The 14,931-nt window shown below is 46.3% G+C and overlaps 1 protein-coding gene across 3 annotated transcripts; it reads right to left on the reverse strand.

The window, feature by feature from the left end:
* Positions 1 to 7,129: 7,129 nt before the first annotated feature.
* On the reverse strand, positions 7,130 to 14,500 carry LOC144115120 (uncharacterized). Of its 3 annotated transcripts, none has more exons than XR_013311259.1 (2): positions 13,223 to 13,787; positions 7,130 to 9,420 (listed from the first exon to the last, which is right to left on the reverse strand). XR_013311259.1 is itself a non-coding variant. In XM_077649286.1 (2 exons), exons 1-2 carry the CDS (start codon positions 14,299 to 14,301, stop codon positions 8,373 to 8,375), a joined length of 1,056 nt encoding a protein of 351 aa, XP_077505412.1. In that variant the 5' UTR covers positions 14,302 to 14,500; the 3' UTR covers positions 7,130 to 8,372. The 3 variants fall into 3 exon arrangements, 1 of the variants encoding a protein (XP_077505412.1); XR_013311258.1 differs by having other exon boundaries at positions 13,122 to 13,787; XM_077649286.1 differs by lacking the exon at positions 13,223 to 13,787 and adding an exon at positions 14,294 to 14,500.
* Positions 14,501 to 14,931: the final 431 nt, after the last annotated feature.

Raw genomic sequence — 14,931 nt, forward strand, 5'->3', positions numbered from 1 at the left:
ACTCTTCGGCATACTTATGTACCGCTGACGCTGCCTCCTGCAAGGCATCCTCTATCTGTCCAACGCTGCCACCCGACCACCACAGAGTGATGTCGTCTGCGTAGATGGCGTGTCTCACGCCATCTATCACATTGAGCTTCCCGGGGAGGCCCATCATGGCTATGTTGAAGAGCAGAGGCGACATTACTGCCCCTTGAGGCGTGCCTCGTGTTCCCATCTCTATGGGTCTGAATTTACTGTTGTCTATCCTGATGTAGGCCTTCCTGTCCATGAGAAAGTCCATGACGTACTGGTAAGTACGATTTCCGCAGTTTGTGGTGTTGAGATTCTCTAGTATCTTACTGTGTTTAACGTTGTCAAAGACCCCCTTCAAATCCAAAGCTAGGATAGCTCTGTCCCGTTAATTGCCGTAAAGGGGGCCTATGACTTCCCTATTAAGTTGTAAAAGCACGTCTTGTGCTGACAAGCATGCCTGGAAGCCGAACATAGTTGTAGAGAAAAGCTCCTGGTCCTCTATGTACTCAGATAATCTCTTCCTGACCGTCGTTTCCATAAGCTTGCTTGCGCACGACGTAAGGGAAATGGGTCTTAAATTGTCCGTGTTGATTTTTTTACCCCATTTGGGTATGAAAGTCACTATTGATGTTTTTCACTCTTCCGGTACTTGTTCCTCTTCCCATATCTTATTAATGAAGTCTGTCAGGTCCTCGATAGCTTTGTCGTTGAGGTTTTCCAGCAAACTGACTGTTATGCGGTCATCTCCTGGTGCCGTGCCTCTCTTCATACTGGCTAGCGCCGCTTTGACCTCCCATGTAGTGAATTTCGCATCCAGCTCCTCATTTTCTTTCCCGGTGTATATCAGTGCGTCTGCATGTTGGTCTACCGTGGTGCATATGTACTCGTCTTTTACCTCTCTAGCGAGTTGTTCATTTTTACCTTGACATTCGTGTAATACTGGTCTTAAGTTTCTACTGTTCTCCCCCCTCATTTGTCTCGATTTAATGAGGCACCTCAGTAAGCCCCAAGTGCTCTTCGAGCCAAGAGTGCCGCTCATGGAGTTACACTTGGCCATCCAATTGCTTTTTGCGAGAGACGTTATGTATGCCTCAGCCTGCTTGCTGAGATCCGTTATTGTAAGTTTCAATATCCGATTATGTTTTTGTCTATGCCATCTCTTAGTGAGAGCCCTCCTGGCCTCCAACAGATGCATGCGGTGGCTGTCCACCGCCGGTGTGTCCTCATTTGTTTGTACTGCGGTCGTGTATTGTTCTCTACTGTCTATGAGTGCCTCAGCCCAATGTCGATACCCCCCTTCCTGACTAAGCTCTGGAATTGCCGAGTCCCTGAATTTGGTCCACTCAGTGAGCCACGCTTGACCCCTCTTTTTCCTGAGTTTTTTCGCCTCACTTGCTACCTTTAGGAGACAATGATCACTCCCTAGCTTCTCGTCAGTGTTTACCCATTCGTATCTTTTTGCATTTCGCACTAGGGCATGTGTCACAAGTCACGCTGTTTTCTATTCTTGTCGATGAAGGGGATCTGTGAGAATGGTGAAACCTATGTCAGTAATAGCCTCTGTTAATTTCCTGCCTTTAAGGCTTCTTTGTGGTACCCCCATTGATAGCTGCAGGCATTAAAGTCTCCCATCACTAGTAGCGGTGCCCTACCAGCTATTCGAATGCCCCTGTGAAAGATCTCCGAGAAAATGTCCTTACGTCTTTGCGGGCTACTATATATGTTTAAAACAAAGGCTCCTCTTGCTGGAAACGCTTGTTCGGAAGGATTTGCACGAATGTGTGCTCGATTTCTTGTTCTAATTGTAAACATACACTGTTGGCCGTACATTCTTTATGTACGAGGATGCAGGTGGATGGATCTACTTGGTGGGTGTTATACGATCTAATTTTGACTTCTGTGCCAGCGTTTTGTATTGCAATGACTTCCGGCATCCTTTTTAAGGTTTCCAGATATTGATATAGTGTATCTTTTTTCTTTTTAAAACCCCTGCAATTCGATTGTATAATTTGTAGCCTGTACCTATTTCTCTGCGATTTAGTCGCCATTTCTGTTAATTTTCCTCTAGCTTGGTATTTCGCTAGCGTACCGTATACTGTACCGGTCTGTCGCTATTCTCCCCCAGCTTCCTGTTAATTTTGACCTCCCAGGCACTGAGCTGGGCCTGTATCGGCTCTATCAGAGCGTTCATCATACTTTCAATTATGTTTTGAAGAGTATTTCCTACTTTCTGAAGCAGCGTTGCTTCTAGCTCTTTCATTTCTTCTCGCACTACCTCCCTTACGTCCTGCTCCGTTAGGCGTTGATGCGCTCTGTATTGATTGCGACTCGCCTCGTTCGATGCAGACATGGGCTCCTCACCACTAATGCCACCTTCCTCGTGCAAAGAAGATTCCGACAAACTGCACAGAGTTCTTATGCCTTTAATTTCTTCCCTTAGTTGCTCAATTTCTTGTTTAAGTTTGATATTCTCTGCCTTTAGCGATTGTACAGCCAACAAAGGAGGGCGGGAACTAGCGACCTTTGCCCAACTGCTCACCTTGGGAAACTTGGGAAAAAAATGTGCTAGCATACAAAGTTAAAAACCGAAAGAACTCCCTTACATAAAATGGTGTCTGTCTCACTGAGTGTTATGAATGGTCCATTGATGCAGTTTTCTCCAGCTTTCTTGATATAATATTCCAGTACTATTTCGCACTTGGCTCTCTGTCTTGACTGTTCTTTAGGAGCCTTCAAGTTTGGCTGATTTCCACATCCTCCAAATTGGGCATTTGATGCTATTTAACTCTCAATTTTGTATTTTTCATTCACTAAAAATCTTATTCCACTGAAATCCACCTAGTATCTGCACTTTTGCAGTGCTCATTCATTCATTCATTCATTGAGAACTACGTGACAGATCCTGTGGCCAATGCATCTTACTCACCTGCAAGCATTGGCACCTGTGGCCACTTTTGTCTCAGATGTTCTCGCCTTAAGCTACTAGTACGTATGCTGTGGTCTTTTTTGTTTGTTTCCTGTTTTGTTTTTCTTTAACTTTCATCTGTCGTCACCATTTTTAGTAATTGGTACTATGTACTGTTGTTGGGTGCAATAAAGATTCAAAAAAAGAGTATTGCCCAAGGCGTGTTACGCAACAGGGAAAGTTAGCAAACCATTGCTAAATAGTGCCATATTCTTAAATTCTGCATCCATGCATTCTTATTGCTTATTTTTCCCGAGCCGTGCTGCCAGAGGCATCAGTGGAGATGCGTATTCTCAAATGATGCCAAGATATCACAAAATATAGGCTTGTTTTGAATTGAATAGTGTTAAAGGTGCACTAAAAAGGAATCTGAACTCGTCTTTTTACTGCGGGAACTCTATCTACACGTTTCGGGCATTCTTAGAAACTTGGTGTTATTGTCCTGTGCGGCCGATTGCCCTAATTAAATCGGATTAAACGTCCCGGCTCCCGCCCTCTTTTTGAACTCAACGCAGTAGGTAGGAGGAGTCAACCAACGCGTCAGCCAGTACCATAGCAGCTTGCCGCTCTGCCATCGGCAGAGTGATACGTAAATCAGAGTCCGCGTGTATTTTTATTTCCGTGGACCTAATTTGCGGCTATATTGTCTATGACTGAAAATGTTTGTTCACAGAAATGGGGGCCCATATCAAATGTTGGAGTCAAGTATAGACTGCTGTGGAATTATAACCACATAGTTATGCAGATGAAGCTCACAGTAGCCGGAGGAGCCATTCCTGGGTGCCCCTAAACCCTCTCACATCAATGCTGCATTTCTTTTTGTACTTTGTTTCCTTTCAGCTCTGCTACCATGCTGGAAGTTACAGGCCCACACTGACTGGAGCACATTTAATGCTCCTGCCGCTTGGTCGGTCATACATGATGTCATGGAGCATGTTCTGTTTTCTGGTGCAAGGAAGGCAACCAACCATGGCATGTTAACGTGTCAGTGCTGTGCTAATGACATGAAGGATGGTGAGGGCTGAAAGGGCTGACAAGGATGGTTTAGGGACTCTCGAATAGCAGCTGTCAGTAATACATGCTATCTTGTAAGTCTCTGCAATGCTTATTTGGGTGTTTCATCTGTTCCTGTTAAAAACGGCATCTCATATCACGTATAATACATCAGCTGTCCATGACCCGACAGAAAAACCAGTGGCACAAAGTTCTGTTTGGTGGATGTGTGTACGTTGGTGATTTAGCTGACTGGTTTGAAACCACCTCGACATGGCAACTGTGCCTTGAGCTAACTCTTGGCTTCTGTTTGACTTTAAATAAAGGCGGGCATTAGCTGAACATCAGACACAACAGACACTTCTCCGATTTGGGAGAAACTGGCATTAAGCCTCTATTAATAATTTGCCACTTTTAAACTGGGTTGAGCAGTGTCGTAAATACACGCAAATTTCAGGGGGGGTACACGGATCTCCAGCACCCCCACCCCCGTCCTAACATGTCCCAGATGCGGGTATAGCCCGAAGTACCGACAGAGTCGCCGCCATCAGCAGCAGGAGCAGAACTGACCTGAGGCGATACAGGGGAGCAAATAGAAGAGTCGACGAGAAAAGACTCCAAAAAATCCCCTAGCGAAAGGCCCTTACCGTCCAGCTACAAACCCTGTATAGTGCCCCATACGCAGTTAAATGTGGCACAGTGTGCCGCATTGTTTAACGGTGATGCTTTCTACTTGAGTAGAATGGTATCTTCCCCTGCGTTCCTGACCGACGAAAAGCTGACTAATTGAAAACACTTTGTATTCTCGGACAACCTTTGCATAACCCATGTGGATGTGGTCCTTCAGGGTGCGAATCCCTCTCTTGGGATCTAGAGAGTGTTTGGCCTTTTTAAAGCTACCAGCCATGCTCAAAGGGGAGCTCTCTTCTTATTTGAAAACGATGTGATTCCATATTTCTCACTGCTGTATGAAGTCCCTCGCTATATAAGTAAATTTATAGGTCTATAACGATGCGCTCGTAGTACGCTAAAATGCTAAGCGTCCTCGTGCACTTACGATGAAACGGGTCACGCTTGCACTAAAGCCAATCATTTTTAGAAATTTCCCTCTTAAACTGTTGCCTCACCAGCCACTGAAAAGGATGGAATGCAGTGCTCTTTTTATAACCCAATTTTTTCCTTTGTGCCCAGCTTGAACAAGCACTTGTCGTGGTACGAACCCAATGTTACGCTTCTTGCTTTCTGAAACTTTTTCAGCTGCTACATAGATATTTTTTACTGCTGTTGTATTGCCTTTTGTTTTTAAGAGCGAAATTTCTTCATGAAAAGCAGGCCTGCATGGGCACAACTGAATGAGCACCAGGCCTGGTTGGGCATTAAAAATTGATAGCGGGCCGCGGTCGGGTTCGGAGTCGAGGCCGAAGTAGCAGCGCTTAAGGCCGACCCCAGTCTGGATACCGGCCTGTACAGACCTCTAGCGCTGAGTGTAAAGTTATGTTTCATAGCTTTCCTTGAATCTAAAGCCTGCATTATGCCGTTTAAGCATTCGAATTCAGCGGTTGTGCTATTGCTGGAGAATTTGATCAGCATCGCTTTCTCTCTTCATAATCACAGCCTCCATGCTCCTTTATTTTTGACTCATATGAGGTGTGGGCCCGATATGGTGTAAGGAACATTCGCAAATTTTTAATTGGACCGGCACTTTTAAAAGAACTGAAAGTGGCGGCGGTAGACATTGCTCCGCGTTTTACTTATTACCTTTCATTAAAATAAAGATGGCCAGCTGATATGAAGCAGTTTTAAGCATGCCACCAAGGCACAGTTAAAACGTTTGCCAGGTTCGAAGACACAAAAGAAAGCTTCGAGGGTGTGCACGGTGCCGACCCTCGAACGCACAGGACTACCTTTTAACATCTGTCTCAATCACAGATTTACTCAATGCCAGAAAAGCACAGGCTTGAAGTAAAAGTAAAAGCAATCACACATAGTCATGGCATATCCTTTGACTGTTGGCAAATTGTAATTATGACAGCACTGTTTTTTGAACATCTGATTCTGCTGAGCCATTCTCCGGAAAGGAAGAGGCCTCCTCACTCCCATTGCTTCCCATGTTTCATGTGCTGTTCATATCATTCGATGCCAACCGAGTAGTCCCGGGATGAATCTGATGGGGGGGTGCAGCTCACATGCTGTGCCCCCACCCGAAGCGAAGGGGCCTCGTGATTTACACCACTGGGGTTGAGTGCGTAAACAGAGCTGCATCAACGCTGCCTTGAAACTAGTTTCGTACGGATGGATGGGCTTCAGTGCAAAATTAATTTAGCAGCATCATTGGGCAAAGCCACAAGTGTGTGCTGAAAAAGACATCCAGATTGCTGATATAATTATAATTTAGTTTTTAAGGACTTCATTGTGCTTTGCGTGCAAGCAAACTAAAAGCCTTACTACACTTGGTATCGGCCGCCGCAGTGGCCCAGTGGTTATAGTGTTCGGCTGCTGACCCAAAAGACGCAGGTTCAATCCCGGCCACGGCAGTAGTATTTCGATGGAGGTGAAATTCTAGATACCCGTGTACTGTGCAATGTCAGTGCACGTTAAAGAAGTGGTCGAAATTTCCGGAGCCCTTCACTGTGGAGTCCCTCATAGCCTGAGCCGCTTTGGGATGTCGTGAGCCACAGTCGCGAGCGTTTAGGAAAAGAAAGATTCGCGAGCAAGGTTGCTAGGCCGCAAAACTTTGCCCCTAGGTCAGAAAACTGTGCAATGACGTAACAAATACCTGGTGTTTTCTTCTCTGTCCCTACGTCACATTGATTCGCTAGCAATGGGTCGGACTTCCAAGAGCTAGCATTTTCACAAACTTTAAAATGAGATTAAAATACATTCTAGACCTCCCTTGAGTTTAATACTTGGCTCCTATGATGCTCACATCCCAAGGAAACGTACGACAGTCTTTGTACAACCTTAGAATTTGGTGTCTCTGCCCCTTTAAAGAATGCCGTATCAAGAATAACCTACAGTAGGAATTTTGTAGCGAATTTTGTATACATGCAAAATTTTGTATGCATGCAATATAAAAATTACAATGGCAAGCTCCAAAGGAAGTGCCATAGTCAAATTAAAAAGCCAACCTAAAAGCGATGTAAATACACTCGTGGATGCATTTTGTTTATTTATTTATAACATACAGGAGTGAATTTTTATGACAAGCAGGAGTGGAGTACAGAAAAAAAAGCAAAAATATCAAAATGCAAACAACACGAGCAACGGGAAATCACATGGAAAGCCAGAAAAGTAACAAAACAAGCAGGAAAAAACTAACAAAAAACAAAAACTAACAATATGATGAACCTTTATACAAAACCTGGCCATGCTGAAGCGTGCATGCGCCTTTCTGCGCTGCGCACTTCAGCACGCAGCATGCTTTGCTGCACTTTAGATGAACGCAAACGTCGCCATTTCCAGTGGGAACTGGACACTTCTCGCAGCTCCCACAACGGGTCCTCACCATGGGCAAAAATACCAAAATGCAAATGAGCAACGGGAAATCACATGGAAAGCCAGAAAACAACAAAACAAGCAGGAAAAAAACTAACAAAAAACAAAAACTAACAATATAATGAACCTTTATACAAAACCTGGCCATGCTGAAGCGTGCATGCGCCTTTCTGCGCTGCGCACTTCAGCACGCAGCATGCTTTGCTGCACTTTAGATGAACGCAAACGTCGCCATTTCCAGTGGGAACTGGACACTTCTCGCAGCTCCCACAATGGGTCCTCACCATGGGCAAAAAGACCAAAATGCAAATGAGCAACGGGAAATCACATGGAAAGCCAGAAAACAACAAAACAAGCAGGAAAAAAACTAACAAAAAACAAAAACTAACAATATAATGAACCTTTATACAAAACCTGGCCATGCTGAAGCGTGCATGCGCCTTTCTGCGCTGCGCACTTCAGCACGCAGCATGCTTTGCTGCACTTTAGATGAACGCAAATGTCGCCATTTCCAGTGGGAACTGGACACTTCTCGCAGCTCCCACAATGGGTCCTCACCATGGGCAATCTTTGCCTTAACAGTTTCCATGATATCTGGAAGGTAGCGATACCGCCGGAGGTTTCAAAACTTGTCACTCAACTGGACGCTCGTCCTGTCGATGAAGCCACCTTCAGCCAAGATTCAGGCCCAGCTGCCCTTTCCATATTTTATGATGCCACTGACCAGTGCCGTTTCCAGTGGCATAAAAGGCACCCACTTCTGTTTTTCTTTGCGCTCTACCTGCGCAGGAACATTCCCAGAGCTGACTGTCTCGGAATCGGAGCTCCATTTTTTTCCCCATGAGCAAGTTCTTTTGAGCAGGGTGGTTGGTTGGAGACTTCCAGTGGCTTATCCGGCTCTTCTCTAGCGGCCTGTCGGGGCTGCGATGCCATCATCGTCAGAAAGGGAGACATCCCCTTCACTAGGTTCAATTCGCTGCTGCCTCTGCCTCGAAATGGCACGCAGCTCCTTCAACGGGTTCACGCCGGCAGCTATTTTTGCGTTCACTCGCTGCTCAACACGAGGGAGGTGGTTATACTTCTCCAGGTTCCTGTATTTGTCGCGGAGCCCTGTCGGCCCGCGTCCATTGAAGAGGCTGTCGTCACGTATCTTTTTCCAGCATCCACGACCATATTTCATCACACCATAAACGATGGCATCTTCTTCCAGTGCCGTGAACCGCACCCGAGGCCGCTTCACTGACGATGCAGCTGGTTGGGACGGCTTCATCCACATCCGTGTACTTTCCGATGTGCCCTGAGAGACGACTCGCGATGTGGTCGCTTGCCCGGATGAGGAAAAACTCTGGAGGGCAGGCAAAGGCCGTGGGTGAACTTCTGGTGAAGTTGAATGCTGCGAACTCTCACAAGCTGCCACTAATTTGTCCAAGACAGCGTGGATAACTCCTTCTGGAATTTGTAGCAAGCCTGTCCGAATGAGAACTTCGCCAATGGCGGTAACTGTATGACCATCAATGCAGCTACGCTTATTTTTTGACCTGGAGACCAACTGGGCTAGAGTCGGGTTCTTGCACAGTTGTTCCATGAATGCCTGAGGTGAACCCATGCCAGCGGTGCCCTGAGAGACGACTCGCGATGTGGTCGCTTGCCCGGATGAGGAAAAACTCTGGAGGGCAGGCAAAGGCCGTGGGTGAACTTCTGGTGAAGTTGAATGCTGCGAACTCTCACAAGCTGCCACTAATTTGTCCAAGACAGCGTGGATAACTCCTTCTGGAATTTGTAGCAAGCCTGTCCGAATGAGAACTTCGCCAATGGCGGTAACTGTATGACCATCAATGCAGCTACGCTTATTTTTTGACCTGGAGACCAACTGGGCTAGAGTCGGGTTCTTGCACAGTTGTTCCATGAATGCCTGAGGTGAACCCATGCCAGCGGTGCCGGGCTGGCTTTTCCTGCAAAGCATGCAACAAGAGAAATCAGAGACAGATAGAGTGTATGCCCTGTTGCCGGAATGCTTAGTAGATGATCCCCCAAAACTTTCTTTAAGAGCGACCATTTTAATTTCGTTAGTGCGTTCCCCTCCATACCCCACGTATAGTCTACAACCAGTCAGAAAATGAAAGCTTAAATAAAACGAACACCAGGAGCAGGTGCCAATATACAGAAAAAAATTCACCATTATGGGTGGCTGCACTGAACTGTAATTGCATTCTTTATGTGATACCTTGAGGCGCAAGCACATGAACACAAATGGAAGACAGACAGAAATTACCCCCCAAGCCATCCGCGTCACGCATGAAGTTCTAGCGGGAGTGGCATGCAAGCAGGAAGTGCCGACAGACAAAGCTAGCCACCATGGAATGGCCACAGCCTCAGAATGCTGAAGTTATGCACTGATGCACTGAAGGACACATGGTTGTGTACTCTCATAAAATCATGCAACTGCACATTCTTTGTCCCACTCAAAAAATGTGCTGTCCAGCTGATACCAACAAGTGAATACTAAAAAAAAAAAAATTGGGGGGACACTTAAGCTAAGGGTGTGAGGTGGTAGCGTAGTGCGTTAATTCTGATATATGCAGAAAGTCATTCTCTACTTCGAATTCGTAGATCCCTGGGAGTCCTCGTACCCCTTCTGGCGCAGTGGTGCAGCGGATAAGCAATGCACCACTGCCACTCAATGGCAGGTGCTCCCAACGGTGGGCCTCGTGCGACCCAGGTTGCTCTTAATTCCCAAGCAACCAATCATTAACTTAACTGCCACGGTGCGTAGTTTCCTCACTGTTCGGTGGGGATGTTGTGATGACAACGCAAGGTCATGTGACCTAGGTGGCCCACCTGCCTCCTAGGCTGCAATCTGGGGACCACCTGCCAGAGCCATGCTCGTGATTTTTCACTCACAATGCCAAGATCAGATTACCTTGAGAATGGGGCCTTTAACGCTGCCTTATTAAAATTGTCGGGCAATCATGTGAATTTATGCGGTGAAGCTGCAAGAGCAGTCGCCTGAGTCACCCAACAGAAAACCAGTAAGCACCTTGCTGGAACCAGTACAACGAGCAGTAAACCAGTAAGCACCTTGCTGGAACCAGTAAGCACCCTGCAGGAACCAGTACAGAACCAGTAAAAACCAGTAGGTTCCCATCAACAAATTTTCACTTGGGGTGTTAATAGCAGGGCTAGAAGGTTAATTTCACCAGATAAGGTGAAGGACAAAAAAATTAATTCAGTGAAATTGTGTACAAATACACAGCTGCTGCCAAAATATAGCAGAAGAAAACAAAACCAAATCTTGCATATATATACTTTGAAGAGCATGCTTGTTTGTGTTCTTTTTTTTATTATTGAACTGTTACACATGGTGCCACTGAAATAGAACTTGTTGCTCTGTGCCGTGTATCATGTTTCATTCTTTTTTTTATGCTGTGTGCCTTGGATCACGCTGTGCATTGCATAATACTTCTGAAACAACTATCCCACCTTAATGCAATGTAAATTACTGCCTTTAAATTTAATAGAACTTGCTACTTTGTGCCGTGTATCATCTTTCATTCTTTTTTTTATGCTGTGTGCCTTGGATTGCGCAGTGTATTTCATGATACTTCTGAATCAACTATCTCACTTTAATGCAATGTAAAGTACTGCCTTTAAATTTAAGCTTCCTAAAAAGATTTAGTACATGGCTACCCTGGAAGCTTTCCATGTCCAGCTTGCTGGCACGAGGCTTATATTTAAATGGCCCTCTGCAACGCTTTGTACATGAGAGCATCATTATTTTCGATTCGACAGCTGTCAAACGTGTTCATGAGGTTGTAAAAAAATCTTTCTTTGCTGGAATGAATTTAGAGCTTCATGCCCGAGATCCCTGAGCAAGGTTTTTGATGTCGGGTTGTTTGCATGCTGTGCTCGCATAAAAGTGGTCCATATGCTGGCCACACTTCAATCACACACTCTGGTGGATAGCACAACCCTCTCAGATTTACGCTGAATAAGTGTGCGCGTGCCTGCTTTTGGCTACGTCATGAACAATGCTTCCAAGCATGGTCACACCGCAGCTTAGTGTTCAACCTGCCTTTGAATGCTGGTCTTGTTGATGAATATTGCAGTCTCTATATTGCATATGTTTGGGCAGCTGCCTTTGTCAACAATGCCTTCTGCTGCAGCAGTGAGGACAAAAAGAATCCTGCTGTATTTTGTTTTTGGTCTTGAATACTGTATTTATCTTCATAACAAGTTTTCGTGTGGCTGGCCATGCCAGGAATGCTTCCTCATACAGCAGCGAGGATGGGCAAATATACTAAGAAGTCTGAGTTCTTGACCTTGAATGCAAAACTTAGCATCATAACATATTCATAATGATGACTGTGCCAACAAGGACGTTTGATCCACAACTTCAAGAGCCACTCATAGACGTGACAGAAACAGAGAGGGCCGACAGTGCCTATAGTAGCAGGGCAGGGGAGGATTTATGGGGGGGATGTCATCCCTGTCCCAAAGCCTGAAATTTTACATAGGAAAACCGTGCCAAACCCCTATTTCTCAACAGCCGCCGCGGTAGCCGAGTGGTTATGGCGCTCAGCTGCCGGCCCGAAAGACGCGGGTTCGACCCCGGCCGCGGCGGTCGAATTTCGATGGGGGTTAAATTCTTGAGGCCCGTGTGCTGTGCGATGTCAGTGCACGCAAAAGAACCCCAGGTGGTCGAAATTTCCAGAGCCCTTCACTACGGCGTCCCTCATAGCCTGAGTCGCTTTGGGACGTTAAACCCCCATAAACCAAACCAAACCTATTTCTCAACAAAAAAAAATCCAAGAAATACATGTTTCAAATGAGACAGCCCCCCTCCTCCACTCTTTAAGAATGATCCATAAATCAACCCTTTTAGCATTGCCACATGGCAGGCTTTACACCCACAGGTCTATTTTAGCGCATGATAACTAATATATATGACCGTACCTTTTCAGACTGCTTCTAGAAGTTTAGGAGTACCCAGTGGCTTCAGTATAGGTTTCACAGTGTTGTGCATCATTTCAATGCTGTGTTTCATGTTTAACGTGCAGAGCTGCAGCTGTACACACAAATTTTCTCTAGTTGTTGAAATACTAGCTTGTAATGTCACTGCAGAGTAGCACACTTTACTTGTGATCCACCATACAGACAGTGAAAGTCAATGTATTGAACACATCAAATTATTTTTCTTCAGCATAACCACAGGCATCATTGAAATTGAATGCACATGTGCATTCTCATTTCACTGAGTAGTTTTTACCACAAATGACACTATCATAGGACATGGGCAAAATAAACACATGTGAGAAAAGGCGTCCAAATTCAGTTCGAGCTTCATTACACAGTGAAAGCTCAGAGCAGTAACGTTCATACTATTAATACGCGAAGGGTGGCAAACGAAATCATATGGGGAGTTGAAACATTTTCGCTGTCATGAAGTGCGAAAATGCTGCGCCTTTTCGCACTTGCCCACGAACTCGGCAAAGCAATTGCTGAACCTGCTACAGGAAACGGATCTAAAAACAGCGCGCGACCAGAAATACAGACTTGATCTCGATATGAACGAATACACATGAGCCCGGCACATCCCAAAGGCAAATAGCTCGCACGACACTTCAAACGGGCATGCAACAAAGTTTCTACATACTAAGAACAAAGCGAGAGCAGCTGGTTCTTTTACAATATCGCTCTCCGCCCATGTCATGAACCCCGCCGCTCACACAAGCGCAATCGTCGAAAAACAAATACCAGTTGTATTACAACCAACACCAGTTGCAATCGCTGGAGCGTTGCAAGAACACGCATAACTAGCAACGAGGTTTCACTGCTGATCGAAACGGGAACGCGAATAGCACACGGCACGCACAAGACACAAACGTTCGCACAATACGCCGACGACCGCTCTGTAGTGCACGAGCGCTTGACTTGCGAAGACTGGCCGCTTGGCGTCGCGTTCACTCCTCGCGCTTCCTCCTTGGTCGCCAACTTGTCAGTTGGCCGTTCAACTGGGATCCCCGATCTCAGTCGAAGTCAACTGTCGTTGAGATTTCGACTGCCTCCTTTAATATCTTGTCGAGCTGTAGTGACGGAGGCCGAATAGCACATATCTACACACCTACAACCGCGCGGTTCTGCCGCCGTCATGCGAGAACGGCTGTGGCCTATGTAGTCCGGCCGGGAAATTGGTGCTCCTCAAGCTCCACAACCTACTTAAGCAAATTTCCAAACTTCCACAACGCTCTGAAACGTTTACCGCCAACAAAATGTATGCAAGCAATCCGCAAGAAAGACCCGGAAGTCCAAATTCACGTGACAAAGCTCAGCCGTGACGCAATGTCTGATGTATTTTTGACGCCACCTATTGTAGGCCTCGGAAATAAGCCTTGAGGTCTCCTTTATATCTGGCGATGATAGCGGTCGGATAAAAAACCGCCTGACAATTTTCGCACGGCGGAATCTTGGTATACCACACTGGCATCAACGATAGAACGTAAGCACGCCAAAAATAGATGTCGGGTAGAAACTATCCGCGCGGAAAGCGAAAATTGTGAAGCGGTTTTTGCATCGGACAGCTATCATGGCCAGATATAAACACGAGACCTATTGGCTTATTTCCGAGGCCAAATACATATAGGCTTAGCGCGTCTGGTTCCCTTTGTCCCGTCTTAAGCGCTGTTATGTCATCTCAGTCAGTGTACCGACCTGCCCGCTCCAGCTCTCTTCTGCAATATAAATCACTCGTCCCGCTAGTTATGCTCGAGGTGCAAAGGTTCACAGGAACATTAAACATGAGTGAACAAAAATAGCAAATGTCATTACCGATGCATATATGGCGATCGGCCGTAGGGCGGCGGCGCTCCACTCCGTCCACGTCGTGACGGCGAGTCAGATTCGCTGATCGTCCGGAACCCGCACGCCGCGGAGTGAACGTAGGTCTAAAAATGTTCTTAACGGCTCACAACCAAAATGCAGCGTCTTGCGACGATCAAACGACGTCTGGTTTAAGTAGGTCGTCTACGGTGCTGAGCACGGCAAATTGATGTCGGAGCGATAGAAAGCGTAGAGGGCGCTGGCTGCAAGAAGAGTGAATTTGATTGGCTGTTGGGGAAAGGAAATGGCGCAATATCTCTCACGCTACGGTGGACACCTCAATCGCGCCGTAAGGGACGGGATAAGGGAGAGTGTGAAAGAAAGGAAGAGGTGCCCTTGTGGAGGGCTCCGGAATAATTTCGACCGCCTGGGGATCTTTAACGTGCACTGACATCGTACAGCACACGGGCGCCTTTGCATTTCACCTCCTGTCACAAAATTCGGCGCATATTCGAAAAAAAAAAACGGCGCTGCGCGTAAGCAATCGCGCCCGCGCGCGGTAAAATAAAACAAAAAAACAGCGGGGAAGGACTCCCGGAGAGCGCGTAAACCTTGCGTGGGCTTTCCACTCAGCTCGCCGGCGCGGA

Source organism: Amblyomma americanum, chromosome 1 (genome assembly GCF_052857255.1).
Source record: "Amblyomma americanum isolate KBUSLIRL-KWMA chromosome 1, ASM5285725v1, whole genome shotgun sequence".
NCBI lineage: Eukaryota > Metazoa > Arthropoda > Arachnida > Ixodida > Ixodidae > Amblyomma > Amblyomma americanum.